Source organism: Pan troglodytes, chromosome 11, assembly GCF_028858775.2.
Source record: "Pan troglodytes isolate AG18354 chromosome 11, NHGRI_mPanTro3-v2.0_pri, whole genome shotgun sequence".
NCBI lineage: Eukaryota > Metazoa > Chordata > Mammalia > Primates > Hominidae > Pan > Pan troglodytes.
This window is the reverse complement of record NC_072409.2, coordinates 8,154,951-8,178,765: the sequence shown is the minus strand read 5'-3', so window position 1 is coordinate 8,178,765 and position 23,815 is coordinate 8,154,951. Positions and strand designations below refer to the sequence as shown.

General features: G+C 51.7%; 1 protein-coding gene across 6 annotated transcripts in view; it reads left to right on the top strand.

Annotated features, from left to right (window-relative positions):
• Nucleotides 1–23,815, top strand: part of HMCN2 (hemicentin 2) — a 169,643-nt gene that overhangs the window by 10,872 nt on the left and 134,956 nt on the right. For all 6 annotated transcript variants that reach the window (XR_010148824.1, XM_016961863.3, XM_063788167.1 and 3 more), the window contains exons 2-8: nt 8,408–8,478; nt 8,962–9,120; nt 9,991–10,113; nt 18,653–18,824; nt 19,464–19,570; nt 20,472–20,592; nt 22,823–23,086. Coding sequence is in view for 5 of the 6 variants with exons in the window: in XM_016961863.3 (XP_016817352.3) it covers nt 8,408–8,478; nt 8,962–9,120; nt 9,991–10,113; nt 18,653–18,824; nt 19,464–19,570; nt 20,472–20,592; nt 22,823–23,086 (1,017 nt within the window). In the remaining variant the exon portion in view is untranslated. The remainder of the gene's footprint in view (nt 1–8,407; nt 8,479–8,961; nt 9,121–9,990; nt 10,114–18,652; nt 18,825–19,463; nt 19,571–20,471; nt 20,593–22,822; nt 23,087–23,815) is intronic.

The window sequence follows — 23,815 nt, the reverse complement described above, 5'->3', positions numbered from 1 at the left end:
GACTCCTGGACACTGAAGAGGAGGCAGATAAAGGTTCTGGAGCCATTTTGGCTCTTTGGGCAGAACCACCCACCCAGTTGGCTCTTGTGCCATTGTGTCTGTCCCTTGAGGGTGTCTTTGAGAGAATCACGTTTGCCCAGACGGGCTCAGGGGCTGTCTGAATTCTAGCAGGCTTGACATCACTTTCTCCAACCCCTGCCCTTTAGAGATGGGATAGCTGAGTCTTGGGGAGGGGAGGTGGTTTGACGATGGTGGTGGCTGAGTGCGGGACCTACCTGGGGTCACTGCAGCTGGACGAGGGGGATATGTGGATCCAGGGCTGGCTCCAAAATTCCAGCCCCACTTGGAGAGAGAAGCAGGGGCAAGACAGGCCCCAGGAAGAGGCCTCGGCCTGAGATATTTCTGAGATGGGGTTCTGAGTGCCTGACTGCAGCCTTGACCGTGTCCACCGGGACACATGAAGCTGGGCGAGGAGGTGGGGCACCACGTGGGTGAGGGGTTAGGCCGTTCCACCCACGCGTGCTCCTCACATGTCTGAGACAGTTCATGGGGCTGGCCCCACACCCTCCTCTTGCCCAGTGGAAAAAACCCCGCCTGTGGCTTGGTGGTTCCAGGCCAGGCTTCTGGGGCTCACATGCTGGAAGAGGGCTTGAGTGGAGCCAAGGTCACGGGTTTAATCATCCCTGCAGCCAGCAGGCCTGCTCGGAGGGACTGCACGCCACATCTGCCCAGCTGTTTGGCAAGTGCCCACCCTCAGTCATGAATCTCCCTCCCTCTGCAGGCACAGGACAAGGGTCTGGGGAATGAGTTCTGAGTGTCTACAGCTTCATGGGTGGTTGACAGCTTGCAACTGGGGTCAGACTGACCTAGACTGGACTCTCATTTCTACTGCTTCCTGGTTGTAATTCCTTGGGCAGCTCACTTTACTTCCCTGAGCCTCCATTTTCTCATCTATAAAATGAGGATAATAAATAGTAGACCTCATAGGTTGTTGTAAGGCTTTTATGAGCAAATGCACGTCAAATGCTTAGAACAAAACTTGGTGCTTAGTAAACATCAAAACAATGGTAACATCACCATTACCACCATCATCATCACCACCACCACCATCATCATCACCACCACCACCATCATCACCACCACCACCACCATCACCACCACCACCATCATCACCACCACCACCATCATCATCATCACCACCACCACCATCATCATCACCACCACCACCATCATCACCACCACCACCATCATCATCACCACCACCATCATCACCACCACCACCATCATCATCACCACCACCACCATCATCATCACCACCACCACCACCATCACCACCACCACCATCATCATCACCACCACCACCATCATCATCACCACCACCACCACCATCACCACCACCACCATCATCACCACCACCACCATCATCATCATCACCACCACCACCATCATCATCACCACCACCACCATCATCACACCACCACCATCATCATCACCACCACCACCATCATCATCACCACCACCACCACCATCACCACCACCACCATCATCACCACCACCACCATCATCATCATCACCACCACCACCATCATCATCACCACCACCACCATCATCACCACCACCACCATCATCATCACCACCACCATCATCACCACCACCACCATCATCATCACCACCACCACCATCATCATCACCACCACCACCATCATCACCACCACCACTACCATCATCACCACCACCACCATCACCACCACCACCACCATCATCATCACCACCACCACCATCATCACCACCACCACCATCATCATCACCACCACCACCACCATCATCATCACCACCACCACCATCATCATCACCACCACCACCACCATCACCACCACCACCATCATCATCACCACCACCCCACCATCATCATCATCACCACCACTATCATCATTTTGTTTGTTTGTTTGTTTGTTTGGTTTTTTTTTGAGACGGAGTCTCGCTCTGTCACCCAGGGTGGAGTGCAGTGGCGCGATCTCAGCTCACTGCAAGCTCCGCCTCCCAGGTTCACGCCATTCTCCTGCCTCAGCCTCCCGAGTAGCTGGGACTACAGGCGCCCGCCACCACGCCCGGCTAATTTTTTGTATTTCTAGTAGAGACGGGGTTTCACCGTGTTAGCCAGGTTGGTCTTGATCTCCTGACCTCGTGATCCGCCTGTCTCGGCCTCCCAAAGTGCTGGGATTACAGGCATGAACCACCGCGCCCGGCCGCCATCATTGTTTTTGGAGGCAGTATAGTCAGTGGCAAAGGGAACAGGCATTGGAATGAAACGTTTGTGGATCTGGACATTATACAAGGTTGAAAAGTGTTCTTCCAAAATTCATGTCCTTCCTGGGACTGCAGAATGACACCCTATTTTCTTTTCTTTTCTTTTTTTTTTTTTGAGACGGAGTTTTGCTCTTGTTGCCCAGGCTGGAGTACAATGGCACGATCTCGGCTCACTGCAACCTCTGCCTCCTGGGTTCAAGCGATTCTTCTGACTCAGCCTCCCAAGTAGCTGGGATTACAGGCATGCACCACCACACCCGGCTAATTTTGTATTTTAGTAGAGACGGGGTTTCTCCATGTTGGTCAGGCTGGTCTTGAGCTCCCAACCTCAGGTGATCCACCCGCCTCGGCTTCCCAAAGTGTTGGGATTACAGGCGTGAGCCACCTCACCCAGCCTGAGACCCTATTTTCTTTTTCTTTTTTTTTTTTTTTGAGACGGAGTCTCATTCTGTTGCTCAGGCTGGAGTGCAATGGCGTGATCCTGGCTCCTGCAACCTCCACCTCCTGGGTTCAAGTGATTCTCCTGTCTCAGCCTCCCAAGTAGCTGGGATTACAGGCATGCGTCACCAGGCCCAGCTAATTTTTGTATTTTTAGTAGAGACAGGGTTTCACCATGTTGGTCAGGCTGATGGTCTCGAACTCCTGACCTCGTGATCCACCCACCTCGGCCTCCCAAAGTGCTGGGATTACAGGCATGAGCCACCTGCCGTGGTGAAGGACAGAGACAGGGTCACTGCATGCGTGATGTATCCAGTAAACTCTTGCCCCAGATCTTCCCCCCTGACATGGAGGGGCTGTCTTCTCTTGGGGCCTCAGTTTCCACATCTTTAAAAAGGTGGGGGTCTTCAGATCTCTTCCTCCTCAACATTGTTGTTTTGTTTTTTTTGAGATGGAGTCTCGCTCTATCACCCAGGCTGGAGTGCGGTGTCACAATCTCGGCTTCCTGCAACCTCTGCCTCCCAGGTTCAAGCAACTCTCCTGCCTCAGCCTTTTGAGTAGCTGGGATTACAAGCATGTGCCACCACGCCCAGCTAAGTTTTGTGTTTTTAGTAGAGACGAGGTTTCACCATGTTGGCCAGGCTGGTCTCAAACTCCTGACCTCAATTCATCCGCCTGCCTGGGCCTCCCAGAGTGCTGATATTACAGGCGTGAGCCACGGCGCCCGGCCCTCAACATTGTTATGTTTGGCACATAGATTGTGGTCAAATTGACTTTTCTGAAGTTGATTCTTGCTGAAGACCAAATGGTGAAAGCCGTGGTAGGGTAGAATGATATCTTCCCAAAGATGTGCCTGTCCTAATGCACAGAACCTGCAAATGTGTGACCTGCCATGGTGAAAGGGACTTTGCAGGTGTGACAAAGTCATGGCTCTTGAGAAGGGAGATTGTCCTGGATTATCCAGGTGAGGCCTTTATAATCACAAGGGTCCTCATAAGAGGGAGGCAGGAAGCTTGGAGTCAGAGAGGGAGCTGTGACGACAGCAGCACAGGAGAGAGACAGACGCCCTACTGCTGCTTTGAAGATGGAGGAAGGAGCCATGATCTAAGGCCTCTAGCAGCTGGAAAAGGCAGGGAAACTGATCCTCCCCTAAAACCCCCAGGAGGAATGCAGCCCTGCTGACACTTGGATTTAGGACTGCTGGCTTCCATAGCTGTGTGTGTGTTTTTTTGTTTTTTTTTTTGGTTTTTTTTTTGAGACGGAGTCTCACTCTGTCACCCAGGCTGGGTGCAGTGGTGCGCGATCTCGGCTCACTGCAAGCTCCGCCTCCTGGGTTCACGCCATTCTCCTGCCTCAGCCTCCCGAGTAGCTGGGACTACAGGCGCCTGCCACCATGCCCGGCTAATTTTTTTTTTTTTTGTATTTTTTAGTAGAGACAGGGTTTCACCATGTTAGCCAGGATGGTCTCGATCTCCTGACCTTGTGATCCTCCTGCCTCGGCCTCCCAAAGTGCTGGGATTACAGGCGTGAGCCACCGCGCCCGGCCTGTGTGTTGTTTTAAGGCATGAAGTTTCTAGTAATTTGTCACAGAAGCAATAGGAAACTGAGACAGAGGCCAACCTTAAAATCCTTTCCAGGGCTCTCTGGTCCAGGGGATCCTTCCTATTAAAATGATGTTTGACTGAGTAACTTTCTGAAAATTTGCTCACACTTACTTGTTCAGTGAAAAGAATCAGGTTAGAAATAGTATGTTATTTATACTTCAATAAAAATTCTGCTTAAAATAGTATGTATTTTTGTAAGATGTATTTATACATTTAAATATATGAATATAAAAATTAAAGGTTGTATACAAAAATGAAAATTATTATCTCTGGTTGGTAGAAATACAGGCAGTTGGCCAGGCGTGGTGGCTCACGCCTGTAATCCCAGCACTTTGGGAGCCCAAGGCAGGCGGATCACGAGGTCAGGAGATCGAGACCATCCTGGCCAACATGGTGAAACTCTGTTTCTACTAAAAATACAAAATTAGCCGGGCATGGTGACAGGCGCCTGTAATCCCAGCTACTCAGGAGGCTGAGGCAGGAGAATGGCTTGAACTCGGGAGGCAGAGGTTGCAGTGAGCAGAGATTGTGCCACTGTACTCTAACCTGGGTGACAGAGTGAGACTCTGTCTGAAAAAAAAAAAAAAATACAGGCAGTTGTGCCCCTTCCCTTTTTTGTTTTGCTTTGTTTTGCCTGTCAGGAATTTCTATGTCTAGTTCCCTGAGAGCCGGAGTTAAGAAGAGCTCTGTTCTTGAGGTCGTCCGGACCTGGGCTCATATCCCAGCACTGCCACTTATTGGCTGTGTGTCATTGGACAAGTTACGTCTCTGGGCTTCCACGTTCTCCTCTGTAAAAATGTGGGTAAGACTTGGACGCCAGCACTTTGGGAGGCCGAGGCAAGTGGATCACATGAGGCCAAGAGTTTGAGACCAGTCTGGCCAACATGGTGAAACCCTGTCTCTACTAGAAATACAAAAACATTAGCCCGGCATGGCGGTACACCTCTGTAATCCCAGCTACTTGGAAGACTGAGGCACAAGAATGACTTGAGCCTGGGAACTGGAGGTTGCAGTGAGCCAGGATCGCGCCACTGCACTCCAGCCTGGGTGATGGAGTGAGACTCAGTCTCAAGAAAAAAAGGCCTGGCGCGGTGGCTCATGCCTGCTGTAATCGCAGCACTTTGGGAGGCTGAGGCGGGCGGATCACCTGAGGTCAGGAGTTTGAGACTGGCCTGGCCAACATGGCAAAACCCCGTCTCTACTAAAAATACAAAAATTAGCCGGGTATGGTGGCAGGCACCTGTAATCCCAGCTACTAGGCTGGGGCAGGAGAATCACCTGAACCCAGGAGGTGGAGGCTGCAGTGAGCCGAGATTGCACCACTGTGCTCCAGCCTGGGTGACAGAGCGAGACTCCGTCTCAAAAAAAAAAAAAAAAAAAAAGACTTGGACCTACCAGGTGCTAGGAGGAATTCATTGAGCTGATACACAGGAAGCATCTCAGGACATAGCCTGGCACTTACAAGGTATTTAGTAACTGTCATTATCATTCATGTCATGTTAATTTCTTTTTACAATGAACATGTGTGATTACCTAACAATGAAATAACCAGCACTGAGTGAAATGATTGCTCCTCTTAGTCAAAGTAGAATTTGAGGACCTCATATTGAAGCAACACTGTCTTTGACTGCACTGTGTGAGAACACCCACTGGAGCCTGGCCAAGGGCACGCTCACGTTAGCAGTGCCTCTTCCCATTTGCTGAGCCTTTGCTCCATGCCAAGCTGCGTGCTAAGCTCCGTGCCAGGGGTTTAGCTACCTGGCTTCACAGTGATGGTTCTTGGTCAGGAGAAATGGCGTTGTTACATGTCTCGTTCTACAGATGAAGAAACTGAGGCTTGGGGCAGTGAAGTGAGCTCTGCCTGAGAGTCCCCATAGCCCAGAAAGGATAAAGGAAGGGTTCCAGTCAGATCTGGCTGAGCTCCAAGGCTGAGGACTGAGCTGCTGCAGTTGGGCTGAATTCGTTACTGTGTAGTTCAGAGGAAAGGACGTGGTGGGGATGGCCAGGGCAGGCGAGGGAGGACAGGGTGGGATGAGACAGATAAACACAGAGCAGAGGGGCCGGGGCCACGGGGGAAGCTGGTGTCAGCTCATCCTCGATCATTGTGAGGCATGCTGGATAATTCTACAGGCTTTCCTTTCTAAGAAAGACTGAGCTCCGCCAACTGGTTGCTGAGAATGAAAGTTTGTTTACAGCGACTGGAATTTAGAATTCCTGAACTAAAAATAGTCTGTTATTAGAGTTCACTGAGGCTGGGCGCAGTGGCTCACACCTGTAATCCCAGGACTTTGGGAGGCTGAGGTGGGTGGATCACTTGAGGTCAGGAGTTCAAGACCAGCCTGGCCAACATGGCGAAACCCCGTCTCTACTAAAAATACAAAAATTTGCTGGGTGTGGTGGCACATGACTGTGGTCCCAGCTACTCAGGGGGCTGAGGCAAGAGAATCGCTTGAACCTGGGAGGTGGAGGTTGCAGTGAGCCGAGATCATGCCACTATATTGCAGCCTGGGCAACAGAGCGAGACTCTTTCTCAATAAATAAATAAATAAAATAAAATACATAGAGTGCACTGAGGACTCAAATATTTTCCTAAGAAACCTGATGTCCACGCGACCTTACACAATCCCCACTATGCGCTTATCCTGAAGGCTCCCTGGAACGCCAGCCCTGCTGTCCAGCACTGGTAGTGTTGTTTTACGTTGGCGTGGATCTCCATTACTGCTATTTTTTTTAAAAGAAACTCTTTGTTAGTGAACATTTCAAACATATACAACATAAGTAGAAGATAATAATGAATCTCCATGTACCCATCACCCAGCATTGCCAAATATTAAATAGCCCCGTCATTCTTGTCTTGTCTGTACCTCCTCCCACCCCCAACCCCCACTCAGTGACGATCATTTGTTCTAGTGCTTTGCTTATGGGGTAAATTTACATACATTGAAATGCTCCAATCTTAGCTGCACACTTTTGACAAATGATACACTGAGGATCCCACATTCCTATCACAATATAGAATGTTTCTGTCTCAGACAGTTCCTTCCAAGTCAAGCTCCTCAGGCAACCTCTGTTCTGTTTTTCTTCACCTTAGATTAATTTTGACTGTTCCAGAACTTACTATAAATGGAACCATACTGTGTGTGCTGTTTTGCGTCTGGCTTCTCTCGCGTGGGAGGTGCCCCTGTTGTTGCCTATATCGGTAGTTGTCCTGTCTTATTGCTGAGGACAACCTGGTTCTATGAATTTACCAGTTTGTTTATCTCTCCACCAGATGATGGACATCTGGCTTGTGTCCAGTGTTGGACTATTGTGAATACAGCTGCTATGAACCTTTGAGTACAAGCCTTTGTGTGAACATATGTTTTCATTTCTCTTGGGGACATACCTAGGTGTGGAATGGCTGGACCCCATGGTAGGTGCATGTGTAACGTTTTAGAAACTTCCATTGTCGCCCAAAGTGGTTAAACCATTTTGTGTTCCCACCAGCAGTGAATGAAAGTTCCAGTTGCTCCACATCCTTGCCAACCTTGAGTGCAGTCAATCTTTGTCATTTTTATTGCTGTTCTTTTTAAAATGAGCTCATACATAGATGGGGTTTCTGGAAGGTTTTTCTTTTGTTGAGCAGCTGGTGTTGGAGAGTTGCTGTGTGTCCCAGAATGGATTGTTTGTTTGCTTCTTGTTTCTTTGTCTTCCCGGAATTCCTTCTCCACTGACTGGCAGCCGGTGGGATGTTGGAGGTGGGGGTTCTTAGGAGAGTCTTGGTCACCAAAGGTTGGGAGCTGCTGTCCGGAGGGAGGAGCTGGGGCTTGCCCTCTGCCTCACCTCTGCTTCCCTGGAGCTCGGGTCCTGCTTTGGTGCTGGGCATGGGGCAGAGTGGTGTGACCTTGTTTTCTGGTCTGATCCTGCAGCTCCGGGAGCTGCTCCCTGATCTCTCCCCGTCTTGTGTGCCAGCCTCAGCTCCTCTGAACATCCATCCTCGTGTCGCCAACAAACCAGCCCACCGGGCTGTGTGTCTAGGAGTCCCAGCCCATCTGGGCATCCCTCTCTCTTCTCCACAGATATTGGCCCAGTGACCCTCACGGCGGACCCCACAGTGTTTCAGAGGGAGCTGAGAGAACTCTACGTGCAGGTGGGCAGCCCCTGACCCTCTGTCCCACTCTTCCCAGTCTGTGTCCCACCAAGAGGGTTTGGGGAGGTAGCTTCGAGTGATTCCCTCTTGCCCAGCCTCCACCTCTCCCTCCTCCTGGGCAAATGTGTGGCTTCCTTAGGCCATCTGTTAGCTGCTCCCATGGCCCCTCCATCCTTGCCCACTCGAAGTACTCGTCACGGTGCTGGGCTTATTGGTGTAGTGACTGCCCTCCATGCCAGATTCCGTGGGGGTGGGCCCGTGTCACTCTTGCATGGATGAATGAATGAATGGATGAATGATGCTGCTTATCTACAGTTAAAGCAGGTTGGATGTTATATCGTGTCTCCGGGAAGAAAGTGACTGGGTGGGCAGGAGGTGACAGTTCAAGGTGACTCCCCATGCCCAGTGGTTTTGGAGATGTCCCTGGGTGGGTCCCATCTGGAGGAGGCAGGTGGCAGCCGCTGACATGCTTCTGCCCTCCAGGGAGGTGGTGACTGCCCGGAGATGAGTGTGGGGGCCATTAAGGCTGCCGTGGAGGTTGCCAACCCCGGATCCTTCATCTACGTCTTTTCGGATGCCCGCGCCAAAGACTATCACAAGAAGGAAGAGCTGCTGCGGCTCCTGCAGCTCAAACAATCACAGGTGGGTGAGCCGGCTGTGGGGGCCCAAGTGGGGTCCCCCGGGGGTCCCGAGGAAGCTGGGGTCTCTCTCACCACCTGAGCCACCTCCTGGAGAGCAGAGCTGGGCACTTCTCTTCCACAGCCTTGGGTCCAGCCTCTGCCATGCATGGCCAGAGCCTCGGAACCAAGTTGGCCCAGGAAGTGTGAGTGTGCTCTCATGCTGTAGGCCCAGGCCAGGGCTCACACTTCCCTGGCGCAGCTTGTTCCTGTTGGAGACCGTACCACCTACTCCTTTCACCCCCATCAAAGTCCAGGCAACCCATCTTCCTCCTGGCATCGCCTCTGCTCCTGTTCTCTGCCGTTCATGTCCCCTTTGCCATTGTCTCAGGGTTTGGAAGACCTGTCGGATCCCTTGCTTCTGGCTTTTGCAGTGAGGGCTGGGAGAGGGGACCTGATCAAGGGAGGGAGAAGAGCCTGCTCTTTGGCATCCTTGGGCAAGATCTATAGGGCCGGGACTGCTTCTCTGCCGCCACGTCTAGAACTTGCTTGGGTTCTTCAAGGTTCTTCTAAGTCTGCAGCCTCCAGGGGCCACTCTGAGCTGAGTCGACTTCCACGCTCATCTTTATTGTTGATTTAATAGCAGTTCCCAATATGGAGCACCTACTGTTTTCCTGGCCCTGTGCTGAGCACTTGTCCTGCATCAGCTCCTGATCCCCATGAGATGGGCACTTCTATTTTCCCTTCTATTCATGTGTCATATGTCATTCTATACATGTGACAGACAGAGGAGAGGGCCCACTCCAGGTCACTCCACCCTGGTCGAGGTCCTGCTGCTCACCCCTGAAGCAGCCGGCCAGGGAAGTCGAGAGCAGGCTGCACGTCCATCTTCCAGGTGGTCTTTGTGCTGACGGGGGACTGTGGCGACCGCACCCATCCTGGCTACCTGGCTTATGAGGAGATCGCTGCCACCAGCTCTGGGCAGGTGTTCCACCTGGACAAGCAGCAAGTGACAGAGGTGAGCACCGGGAGGGGGCGCCATCCCGGAGCCCATCACTCGGGCACGGTGAGGACACTGACCATCCCTGTGGCTCCAGGTGGTTGAATGACAATCAATCATCCAGAGATGCAGGGACATCTATATAGCTGAGCAGCACTGGGTGCACACCTGTGGCAGGCACAGGACGCGCTGTGCTCAGGCGCCACCACATCATCTCATCTCGCCAAGCCCTTCCACCTGTCCCAAAGGCAGGTGCTTCCATGTTTCCAGGCAGAATTGTGCAGGTAAAGAGGCTGAGGCTTGACGCAGCCCCTTGGGATGGCCTGGGTTCAGCAGTTGGTCCAGGCTGACAAGGTGGCCCCAGAGACTGTGGCAGAAATGTGGGTATGGGGCATCTTCTGAGTGTCTCCCCAGAGTCAGGGAACCTGGGGTGGGTGGAGGAACACAGGAGCTCTCAGGTCCAGGCAGTGGTGCTGGGCACTGGGCAGGGAGGGGCTGGCTTGCTGTGTGGCCTACAGTGCCGGGATCTGCGTTCACTCAGAGCCCAGTGCTCCGCAGGCACCTGCCACCCAGCCTTGCTCCTGGACAGGGCTCTGTCCTTCCTCCTCTCGGGGCTCCATGGTATCATCCTGTTCAGGGCTGTCCCTGCTTTCCCTCCACCCCACACTCCCATCCGCTGCCAGGAGCACAGGGTCCTTTCAGGGGCCAGCTGGGAAATGATGAACAACGCTCTCTCCGGAAAGGACAAGCACACCCATTTCCGTGGTGTAAATGCTCCCACCTCGGCTGATTCCAAGTCAGAGTTGGGAAGTGACGCTGACACTCAGCTGTCCGGAGCCTACACAAGTGGCTCCCACACACCACTGGATCCCGCACAGGCACATCTCACCACCAGGTCCCTCCCGCTTGTCCCTTGGAGAATGTCCAGCCCCTTATCTGACCCCTCTGCCTTTCTGGTCCCCCTGGTATCCCCTTGCCCAAACTTGCTGCCCTGCTGGCTTCTCTGCTATCTCTCCAATGTCCTACGCTCCTCCCCGCCCGGGGCCTTTGCTGGTGCGGCCCGTTCTTCGAGCTCCTCCTCTCCTGGCTCCTTCTCACCTTCCTAGTCTTGGCTTAAGCGCACCTCCTCATGGAGACCTTCCTTGATTTCCTTTCAATATTAAGTCTCCTATTGCTTGAACCTGGGAGGCGGAGGTTGTGGTGAGCCAAGATCGCGCCATTGCACTCCAGCCTGGGCAACAAGAGTGAAACTCTGTCTTAAAAAAAAAAAAAAAAAAAAAAAAGATTAGGTCTCCTTGTGTGCCCCTCCCAGCTCGCTGTGCTACTTTGCATAATCATAACTTTATAACTGTGCGTAAATGTCACTAGGCCGTGAAGTTTCCAAGGACTGGGCTGTGAGTCCCGATGGCCACAGCCTTCCCAGCACTTTAGATTTCCCAGCTCAGAGCAGGTGCTGGGTAAATAGCTGGTGAATGGACAGGGTCCCTTGTGCTCAAGTCCCTGGTAAGAGGAAGGAGAGAGAGGCAGGGTGTCTGAGGCTGGCCATGGCCTTGAGCCAGTCCTGCTTTGTTGCCTCTGGGAGAGGGTTTTGTGTGTGTATATTTACGAGCTGCAGAGAGCTATCTCCAGGAGTGTGTTTAGATTAGCATGCCTTAACTCCCTGTTGACAGATGGCGTTTATGGTTCTCTGCGACACTTTAGGCTTCATTTTTTGGCATGTCAGCCTACCCTCGCACCGAGTCACCCAAGCACGGGTGGGAGGCATTTTACAGTGGAAGGATGGGTTGGTTCTTGCTTCTGGGGAGAACTATCTGGCCAATTGCATGGGAACTTGGTTCCTGCCAGGGGCAAATCAGACACAGGGCAGCTGGGCAGGTCGATGGGGGCCACTCGCCCAGGTGTGAGGCTGGGCTGTCCTAAGCCTCTTCCTTGAGGCTGGGAACCTGGGCAAATCCACTGCTCCCAGCTGTGGTGCCAGCTTTCTGCTGTGAGAGTCTGGCCGGGCAGCATGTGTCTGACTCAGTAGGACCACCAGTGGCCAGAATTGGCTACCTCTAAGTAGGGGCCTGGAACCCTCTCCTTCCTGGGCATGGAGCTCTGTTGTTCTTTAGCTTAATGCCTTGGACATAGCCTCTTCCAGATGTTCCCAGACATTCGGCAAGCCTGGGAAGGTGGCTGGGCAGCCAGGGCTGCGGTCACCCTCCCAGGAGAGATGAACGGTGCCTTCACCCTAGCCAAGGGGCCTCCAGCTGGGAGAACTCCCCAGAAGTTGCAAAAGGCTCCAAACTATGCGTGTGTCATTAATCCTTTTACCTCTTCAGAGTGCATCCAGTGCAGCCCAAGAGGCGTCATGCATTCTCTTCCCCTTGTTTGCCGAGCTCCTGCCCCGGGCCAGGTGCAGCTCTGAGTGCTGGTGCAGAGTTGGCCATCAGTCACAGCTAGGGCTTACTGCTTTGGAGCATTTCACTTTTTTTCAATTGTGAAGTTGGCCTCACTAGTACCTGGATCACCCCTTGGGGTTGCAGGGTAACTAAAGGAAGGTGAGGCTCTCTCCCTGGTAGGGGAAATTTGGAGCTTTTACAATCCTTAAACAGACAGGGGATCATGTCAGAGGCAGGCAACGTGGCCCCTTGAACCTGCCCCAAAGGTGTGCCTTTTTTATTAGGACTTAGATAAGTCCAAGCACCTGCTGTGCCAGAGCAGCCTCCCCCAAGTTCCCCGGCAGACACAGCTCAACGCACTGTCACTAGCCCCGACAGTGGTGGGGGTGGGGCCAGCAGAGCTGGGCAAACTTGCCTGTCCTGCAGCTCCCCCGTGCCTGGGAAAGCCCCTCTGTCTTTTTTTCCTGGGAGAGCACTGGGCCTCTTGCTCTCCTCTGCATCCCCCACCCCACAACTCACACGTTCCAGCACGGCCGGTTCTGGGGGCTGGGAGCCTTCCCATGTTCAGCACCAGCAGGCACAAAGGGTGAATTGCCCGTGTTCTGTGCATCTGCTAGGAGAAAGGTGTCCTTCTAAGACAGTAAGGGCAGGCGGAAGATGGGGGGGTGAGGGGGAGCTGCTGGGGGAGCGTCTGACCAGGTGGCTCTGATTAAATTCATCAGCAGGGGCCCAGAGATGACCTCATCCTGGACCCCTCCCAGGGGGAGGTGGTTAGGGTTTGGACTCCAGGGCAAGAGGCCTGGCTTCAGACCTCGCAGCCCTGCCACTTACCTGCAGGGTGACCGCCAGCACAGTCCTCAACCTCTCTGGGCCACACTTTCTTCTTGTGTGCAGTTGGGTTAACAAGAGCCCCTACCTGGTGAGATGGTAGCCAGGGTGAGAGGAAGCCCTTGGTAAGAGTTCATGATGGCTAAATGCCATCCCACGCCCCTGTGCTTCAATGTGGAGCCCAGGATATGTCCCTCAGTTCCATCAACACCCCCTGAAGACTAGGAACTCTCTCTGAAAAAGATTCTCTGCTAGGGCGAGTGCCCAGGGTGCCCAGCTGGCAAGGGGCAAAACCCCCTGACTAGGGTTCTCTCTCTGTCACTTCACGGTGAGCCTCCTGGCACAGGGCCCAGGACCCACAGCCCCATTCTCTGTGTTCTCATCTGTGCCTCGGGGGCCCATTCGCCCCCTGGCTTTCCTTCCCTGCTTCCTCAGCTGCCCTGGCTGTCAAGTGTTCTGGGAGGATCCTCGGGGGTGATTTATCTGCTGTGAAGGGTCGAGCAGCAGCCATCTGGCTGGGGGAGCAGTGCCAGATTTTTCGTTCCTTCCCCATCGGTGACAGAGATGAGCCCCAGTGCATCGCAGGCTCGCTGGTCCCCCAGCCCCTCTAACATCTGGAAGCCATTGCCTTCACCAGATAAACACTGAGCTGGCTTAATGAAGGCTCTCTGCGCTGGAGCCCTGGGGGCACCACAGGTCTAGAAGGCAATGTCCCCAGGCCTGGCCCTACAGGGGGGTCTGGCCCTGCTGTGGGCAAGAGGGTCAGCCCCCCAACTCCCAAGTGGGGATATGCTTACAGGGCAGGCCATCCTGTGGGTCACTGGCTTTCTGCCTTGTGTCCCAGCCCTCTCTGTGGTTCAGTAGTCTGAATTGCCGAGCATCTTCCCTCCGTCAGAACATCCTAGAACAAGCTTGTAACAGCAGTTACAACACAGTAGCGGGTGTCACTCCTCTGGGTAATTGTCGACTGGTGCTTTGCTCAGTGATGCTTCCCTCTTGACCCCTGACAAGGCCTGGCCTGGGGGAAGGGGACGGTGGTAACGGACCTGCTTCTTTGCTGTTGGAGGAGTTGCCTCACGTGTTCGGCGGGCTTCTGTGGGCCTCTCCAGCTGGGAGTCCTCAGCCACTGCTCCCTTCTGTCCACCCCCACATGGACGAAGAACCTTGTCCTCATTCCTTGGCTAAGACAGGTGGGACCTTTTCAAGAGACACATTACTTAGAAAGCTAGGCAAGATACAACAATGAAGTAGCTCCAATTATGAAAACAGATGCATTTTCAGAATACAGAATTCTTGTCACGTGATAGTTGAAATCTAGCCATAAACTTCTAGGCACATATCTTCTAGCTCAGTCTGAAAAAAAAAAACAAACAAACCTCATTTTCCAATTCTTTGGATTCCTTTCCCTTTTTGTAGAAGATCACATGGTAAGCAGAGCTGAAGGACTATGATTTAGAGCAAGAATGACCAATAAGTAGCATGCAAGACACCACTTTCAAAACCCATATTCATGGCAGACATTGCTAATCAATCACAGAACTTTTTCTACTTGGGGCTGAATGTGGCTTTGCCTTTCTTCTTCAGCTTTCCAGGAAGCGTTTCCCTTAGCTTGGAGTTGGCAAGCAGCAGTATACCACTGTGATTGTTCAGGTGTATATTAAAGTCACAGCATATTTGCATACTTGATTTTTGTTTGTTTGTTTGTTTGTGATGGAGTTTCGCTCTTGTCACCCAGGCTGGAATGCAGTGGCATGATCTCAGCTCACTGCAAACTCTGCCTCCTGGGTTCAAGCAATTCCCCTGCCTCAGCCTCCCGAGTAGCTGGGATTACGGGCGCCTGCCACCACACCCGGCTAATTTTTGTATTTTTAGTAGAGATGGAGTTTCACTGTGTTGGCCAGGCTAGTCTCAAACTTGTGACCTAAGGTGATCCGCCTGCCTCGGCCTCCCAAAGTGCTGGGATTATAGGCATGAGCCACAGTGCCCGGTCGCATACTTGTTATTTTTAAATGACTTTACTTTAATAAAAAATTACTATGAAGAATTTCCAAGATGCAGAAAAGTAAAAAGAACACACCTACCAACTAGATTCAACAATTGTTAACATTTCTGCTCGACTTGCTTTATCTATCTCTTTATACTTTTTGCTGAATCATGACACCTTATCTATAAATAATTCAGCATGGATTTCTGAAAAAACATAGTCTTCAACATAACCCACAATATCGTCTAATAAAATTAATGAGTTTCCTAGTATCATTCTATACATAGCCCATGTTCAGATTTCCCTAACTGTCTTCAAACTGTCTTTGATCACTGTTTTCGTCAAATCAGGATTTCATCAAGGGCTGTGCATTTCCTTTGGTTGTTATGTCTATTAAGTCCTCTTTGGTCTGAAGCCATCAGCTCTTTTTTTATGACACTAAGCTGTTCAAGAGGCATGGATTTGTACCCTGTCCCATGTTCTGGATTCTTCTGATTATTTCCTCGTGGTGGCATTCACTTTTTTTTTTTTTTAATCCCCTATGTTTCCCTCAAACTGGATAAGTCCAAAGGTCTGATTTGATGAAGGCTGAACTTTTTGGCAGGAATATTTCCTAGTTGGTGCTGAGTGTGTCTTCTGTTGTATCACACCGGGAGGCAAATAGTGTCTGAGCATCCTACTATTACTGATGATAAGTTTGATGACTGGGTGAGGGTGGCGACAGCCAGCTCTCTGTATGATTGGGCCGCGTTTTTGCCTTTATGACTCAAGTGGGTAATGTTCTCGCTCTGTGCGGACATCTAGTTCCCATCAACCTTTCATCTCACAGTTTTAGCATCCACTGAGGACTCTTGCCTGAAATGATATTTCATTAGGGGTTGCAAAATGATGATTTCCTAACTGCATCATTCCTCCCACATTTATGAGTGGGCATTCTTCCAAGAAGAAGAACTTTTATGCATCAAAAGTGACGGATGATTTGGTTTCTCTGAAGTAAAATTTCTGTCGAAAAGGCACGGAATCACACTTAGTTCTTTCTCTTTGATTAAGGAGTCACTTCAGTCGTGGCAGGGGAGGCTTTACTGTTTTGAATTTTGCTTTCTCTTTTTTGAGTATCATTATGTGCACGTGGATTATATTATTCAATGTGTTTCAATTGAGCACAGTTATTATTCTCTTTTGGGCTCAAGTTGTCCCAAATTTAGTCAGTGGGAGCTCCTTCAAGCTGGTTCCTATGTCCTTTTGATATGTCCCTATTTGTCTTTGATAACTTCTTTGTTTTATGGAATAACCCATCATCCCAGGCTCACCTTATAAATTGCCTGCCCCAGACCTGGAATTAGCCACTTCTCCAAGGAACCCTCGTGGGGAATGGTATTTAGAAACCAAGATCTAGGTACTGGTGGTGATCATTGATATTGAAACTTTGGGCCATCATTGCTTCTGGATCAATTGCTCTATCTATCTATCTATCTATCTATCTATCTATCTATCTATCTATCTACCTACCTACCTACCTACCTACCTACCTATCAATTTATCATCTATCTCTATCTGGAGAACTTATACTGATATTTCCAATTCAAATTTCACATTGTGGATCTTTTACTTAGCTCATTTGATTTGATACTTGCAGCTGTCTCTTACATTTGTTTATAAGAAAAAAATCTTGATTCCGAAAATATTGACATCTTTACTTATTTGCTTTATCCAACAAGATATATAAAATGGGTTCAAAATCACAATGCTGATAGTTCTTCCAAATAAAATCTACTCACTAGAGGTTTTTTTTTTTGTTTTTTTTTTTTTTGCAGTTCTTGTCCTCCTACTGAGACAGGATAGTTGAACTGCCGGGTTCGGAATTTACTTGGAGATGTTCTTTTCTCTCTGTGGTTGTGGTACCGATTTTATGGTTGAGCTCACTGTCTTTCAGTTTTAGGGTTTGCACAGGATGGACGCTCTTTGCGATAACTTGGCCTGGAAAGAGAAGGTCCAGACTTGAAGGGGCTCCCTTCCTCTCCCTCTGTCTTGGTTTCCTTGCTGGAATCTAGGTGACTTGGCTATTGCAAAGGAGGAGGTGTGAGCTGGGGAGAGGAGGGGTATGGAGTGAGGTGCCTGAGAGGTGGACTTGAGGTCAGCCTGATAGCTCTGCCCAGGAGATGCATGTCCTACTGAACTCACGCAGCCAGCAGGTGCCTCCTGAGCACTCACTCTGTGCCTGGCAGGCAGTGAGCTCAGGGCTGAGACACACATGGGCACAGCAGAGGGTCTCTGCCCCCACAGAGATCCCAGGCCAGTAATGATGAGAAGCCCGAATCCAATAAATGTGAATGACTGGAGTGCAGATTGCTGCAAAATAGTATGTATCAGGGAACAGAGCCTTTTCAGGATTAGAGAGGCCTCTTCAAGCAGCGAGCCGAAGTATAGCAAGGAGATGGTCGATGAGGAGGCAGGGCATTCCTGCAAAGAGCACGGCATGTATGGGTGGGGGCTGCCTGCGGGAGGGGTGGGGTCCAGTGTAGCAGGCAGGGGGAGGCAGTGGCACAGTGACCTTGGGTTGGCATAGGTGCCTAGGACCATAGAACCTAGGGTCTTGAAGGCCATGTCAGGATTTGGAGAAACTAAATAAGTTTGTGCTCAGTTTGTGGTAGGGGGAGTATCTCTGAGGGAGTTTGGGAACCTCCTAAAGTCATACCCTAAATGTGTACCTAAGGGATAGGATGATATCCCAGGCAAAGGGTCCTTACCTTTTATCTAATTCTCAGTGGGACTTGTCCAAAAGATGTAAGACTTTAGAATGAATAATCAATTATAGAAACCAAGGATTTAGGTTTTCTCAATATTGCAAAAATCCATCCAGCAATTCCTTACTTCTGTGGACTGAAAAGAGACCTGAAGTCTTTGCAGCAGTGCCTCTCAGTCCTGCTTAGGGAACGTGGTGCCCTGGTGGGAGCACAGTTGGAGGCCCCTGGGATAATCAGTCATGAACTACATGGGTCTGGGGGAGTTTCCAGATCTCCAGGGTTCATTGTATGTAAGAGACACCAAGAGGGCTTCCTGGAGGAAGTGTGGGTGCTGTGGAAGGAGGCCAGGTGGAGAAGTGGGGAAGAGTCTTCCCAGTAGAGGGACACACCCTTGCTCCTTCCCTCTGTGCTGAGTCCTCCGAATGCCTCAATTCAGGCTTCACAGCTTGGAGCCTATGGAAGCCAGGAGGGTCACAATGTGTGAATTGGGCCTGGTGTTGGACATGGAGGAGTGGGGTGGCCTTGGGCGACCTGGAAAGTTTGTATGCTGCCTAAAATCCATGGGAGGGGGAAGACATTGTGGGCACCTGCTGGCATCAGCTCCTCATACTTGCCTCCAGGTGCTGAAGTGGGTGGAGTCAGCGATCCAGGCCTCCAAGGTGCACCTGCTGTCCACAGACCATGAGGAGGAGGGGGAGCACACATGGAGACTCCCCTTTGACCCCAGCCTGAAGGAGGTCACCATCTCATTGAGTGGGCCAGGGCCTGAGATTGAAGTCCAAGATCCGCTGGGTATGGACCACCCCGGGGCTGGCCTCCTCTTTGGCCCCAAGACTGAGGTGGAAGCCCAGGATGGGACAAAGAAAGAGACCAGGGGTGACAGGGCTTCAGACATGAGGCTCCAGGGATAGGGAAATATGGGGTGGGGGGGACACGAAGTGGAGAGAGGGCGCCCATGGTGTGCGAGGAAGCAGGAGGGCCATAGCAACCGGCGATGGGAATTAAAGGAATGGCGGTCCCTGCATCGTAAGGCTCTCCCCAAGTCTTTTCCATGGTACCCCATTGGATTCTCATGGTGGTGAGAACTTGTAGCATATTGTACAGATGGGAAGCTGGGGTTCCAGGCGCTGAGTGCTCATCAAGGTCAACAGAGTCAGGGGCAGTGTGATTCAGACATGGTCACCTGACCCCATGGTGTTCTGAGGATGTCATGAGCACCCAGGTTTAGAGGCCGGGCACACAGTCTGCCCCTGGGGATCCCTGAGGGTGGAGCGTGGAGTGAGGCAGTGGCTGAGGACCACCAAGACCCCTTGTCAGTTCCGGGAAGACTGAGGCTAGTGTTTGGTGTACTGTGGATTCCTGGAGACATGCGGGGCTCCTGCCACCCCCAGGAAAGGGTTAGGGACTGAGCAGCCCTTGGGGCTTCCACAGGGAGGATCCTGCAGGAGGACGAGGGCCTCAACGTGCTTCTCAACATCCCTGACTCGGCCAAGGTCGTAGCCTTTAAGCCTGAGCATCCGGGGCTGTGGTCCATCAAGGTAGGGGCACTGGGTTGCAGGAGAAAGGTCGACTAGCTTTACTGGGCTGGAACCATCTTCCTCCTGCTTGCCCTGGGGAGCCTGTGGCCTCGGGAAGCTGATGACTAGAGTGTGGGTGGTGATGTGGTCATATCAATAGAAGTAAAGGGTCAAGGACAGAGAAAGGGCATTTTGCCTTGTACTAGTAGGAAGAAATAGAGTGGTTTGGGGTTTGTTTGGGAACATTTAAGAAGGACTTGGAGAAATGACTTCAGGGTTCAGAGGTGCATAACCAAGCTGTGAAGAATGTGTAAAAGAAGCAACAGCAACTTTGGTGGGAGGGCTCAGTGGGGCAGGGCTGGCAGGAAGAGGAGGGCCCTGCTATAATCTACAAGGTGCTGGGAGCCAGGGACTGCGGGCCAGTTTGGCTCCCAACAGAGCATCCTGGGATGGGCAGGCTGCTGCCCTGGAAGCGTGGGGGCTCCTGCTGACCAGGCAAACATTTATTGAGCACCTTCTGCAGGCACTGTGCTAGGTGCTGCAGGTAAAGTGGCAGTACCACCTCCTGCCTTTCAAACTCTGAGCACCTCTGAGCCAAGAGCTGTAATGCCAATGGGGAGGGCAAGGCAGGGAGTTAGACATTCAGGGGAACAGACAGGGCCTGCAGGGGCTGAGGCGAGCTGAGGGGCAACACAGCCTCAAGAGGGCTGCTCAGGTTTGGGTTGTAAGCTGGGGCTTCAGCTCCTTCATTTGGGGAGCATCGTGCTGGGCCCCTTGGGAGCAGGTAAGTTGCCCATGTGTCTACAAAAGCAGGAGGATTCCAGCTGCTGATGCAGGGCTGGGTCAGGTTGGTCACCTCCTGCCCTAAGCTGGAGTGCTGGGGTCCCATCCTCTGGTGATGTGAGACCTGGGCCTGCGCTAGGTCTATAGCAGTGGCCGCCATTCAGTGAGGATCACAGGCGTCAGCAGCATTGACTTCCGAGCCGGCTTCTCCACTCAGCCCTTGCTGGACCTCAACCACACCCTCGAGTGGCCCTTGCAAGGTACAGTACCCCGACCCTACAGACAGTGCTGAGCTGCCTCTGAAGACCTGGGGCTTGGCTTTGGGAAGTAGGGGGGAGGTGTGGGGGGGAATGCTTGGCTGTGCGTGACTGTGAAAGGGACCCTGCAGGAGGCCAAGTGGGACTGTGCTCCCAGACCACAGCGATGTAAACTGAGCTTCCAGGCCAGCATTCTTTCCACTAGCCCCAGCCCAAGTGACATTGTGACATTTACCTTCAGAACATCCTCCCTGCCTCCAAAGTCAGTGTCCTGGAGGACACTTACACTGTGCCCTTTATTATTGAGTTCACACCTTCTTCTTTCTTTTTGTCAAAACACATCTGCCTAGAGTCCTACTTCTTCAGTTTTCCAGTGAACAGCAGGCTAGTTCAATGAAAGAACACATGCCAGCGAGTTGATGGCTTACGAAAAAGGAGAGCAGTGCCTTACTCCAAAGGAAGGAATGTCCTGGGGGACATTTGGGTGTCCCAAGACTGAGGAAGTTTGGAGGAGCCTGGGGGGATATTGAGGGTGCAGGCACAGGCATCCAATTCGGAGCCACCCACCAGGGTCCAAGGATGCCTCCATGCCCGCTATGGTTCCGCTGGGAGAAGCCTGGGCACCGAGGCAGGTTTCTGGTGCGGGCTGCCTGAGCTCCACGCCAGAAAATACCATCTGGTGGCCAGATCAAAGGTCTCAATTTATAGTTGGGAAAATATAGTCCCTGCCGTGGGGCCGTTTGGAGACTTTTGCAGGGACCAGCTCAGCTCAGCTCCTCCTGGGAGGAGCCTGGATCAGGTCAGGCTGACTCTGGACCCTGAACAGTGACCAAAAATGGTGCAAGCCAGGCCTTTAGTGCTTTCTTTCGAGTCTGTCTGCTCTAATGTTTGTTATTCTTGTCAGCCCTTGCCGGTTTTCCTGCCAGGACCAGGAGTCACATCTTGAAAGTGAAAAGGGGCTGCTTGCTCAGTTTGTTTGTTTTGCCGATAGCAGAAAGGGAAGAAGCAGGGAAACTTTGATTCTACTGTTAAGCCAGGAGAGCTAAGATATCCTATGTGTAGTGATGGCGCGGGGACTGAAAACTGGCCTGTCCCCAGTGGAAGTGGGTGCAGGAGGCCACATGTGACCCTGTTGGGTTTCTGCTCTTGATAAAGATGTATATCCAAGATAATTTTTTTTTGAGATGGAGTCTCACTCTGTCACCCAAGCTGGAGTGCAGTGGTGCGATCTCTGCTCACTGTAACCTCTGCCTCCTGGATTCAAGCAATTCTCTTGCTTCAGCCTCCCGAGCAGCTGGGATTATAGGTGCGTGCTACACACCTGGGTAATTTTTGTATTTTTAGTAGAGACAGGGTTTTGCCATGTTGGCCAGTTTGGTCTTGAACTCCTGACCTCAGGTGATCTGCCTGTCTCAGCCTCCCAAAGTGCTGGGATTACAGTCATGAGCCACCATGCCAGGCCAAGATAATTTTTTTTAAAGAGAAACATTTGGGAGGCCAAGGTAGGAGGATTGCTTGAGGCCAGGAGTTCAAGACCAGCCTGGGCAACACAGCAAGACCCCATCTCTACAAAATTTAAAAAATTAGCCAGGTATAGTGGTGCATACCTGTAGTCTCAGCTACTCGGGAGGCTGAGGTGGGAGTATTGCCTGAGCCCAAGAGTTTGAGGCTGCAGTGAGCTGTGATTGCACTACTGCACTCCAGCCTGGATGACAGAAAATTTAAAAAGACATTATGAAATTGGAGTCCAGTTCTGCCTCTTCTGGGATAGTGTGGAAAGTACCACATTTCCATCAAGACGGTAAAGAAAACCAAAGAAAACCTGAACATGGGGAGAGTCTGGTCAGAAGTTGGAGTCCCCAAACTTGGTGTTTGCTTTATCTGAGGCCATTCCCTGAAGCCTGTCTGATTATGGCCCACACCAGAGTTAATGGGGTGGAGGACAGTTCTACTCCATGGGACTCCAACTCAGTGCAGTCAGAGGGGATGCAGCCATTGGGAAGCCATGGTTGGACGACTGTGGTGTTTCAGCACCACGGACAGTAGCAAGGTCCCTATCTACCTATCCCACCCCCAGCATTGGTCAGCACCAGGGTAGGTAGGGAAGGAGGGACCAGGTAGGAAGGGCCAGGCAAGCAGGACCCCTGGAGTGTGGTTCGAGGGCCCCTACTTGAGGGGGATCACAGAGGCAGACACTGACTCCAGCACTTTGTTCTTCACCTTCCCTCTGCAGGAGTCCCCATCTCCCTGGTGATCAATTCCACGGGCCTGAAGGCACCCGGCCGCCTAGACTTGGTGGAGCTGGCACAAAGCTCAGGGAAGCCCCTCCTGACTCTGCCCACGAAGCCCCTCTCCAATGGCTCCACCCATCAGCTGTGGGGCGGGCCGCCCTTCCACACCCCCAAGGAGCGCTTCTACCTCAAGGTGAAGGGCAAGGACCATGAGGGAAACCCCCTCCTTCGTGTCTCTGGAGTGTCCTACAGTGGGGTGGCCCCAGGTGAGTGGTTGGCTCTTTTGTCTCCCAGGCCCCTGGCTCATTCAGAGTCCCATTTCATCCTGGAGCCTTCCCTGACTGGATTAGATTAAATTAGATTAGAAAGTGTTTGTTCATTAAGCTTCTATGGACAGCTATTTCCTATAAGGCATTATGTTAAATACTAAGATGCTCAGATGTGGCTCTCAGCTCAAGGATTTAGAACAAAGTCATCAAGTCAACTATCCATTCATCCATCTACCCATTCATCCATCCATCCACCCATTCATTCATCCACTGACCCATTCACTCACCCACCCATCCACCCACCCATTCATCCACTCATGCACCCACCCATCCACTCACCCATCCATCTACCCACTCATTCATCCACTCATCCACCCACCCATTCATGCATCCATTGACTCACCTATTCACCCATCCACCCACCCATTCACTCACCCATCCACCCACCCATTCACTCACCCATCCATCTACCCACCCATCCATCCACTCATCCACCCATCCATTCATGCATCCATTGACTCACCTATTCATCCATCCACCCACCCATTCACTCACCCATCCACCCACCCATTCACTCACCTATCCATCTACCCACCCATTCATCCACTCATCCACCCATCCATTCATGCATCCATTGACTCACCTATTCATCCATCCACCCACCCATTCACTCACCCATCCACCCACCCATTCACTCACCCATCCATCTACCCACCCATTCATGCA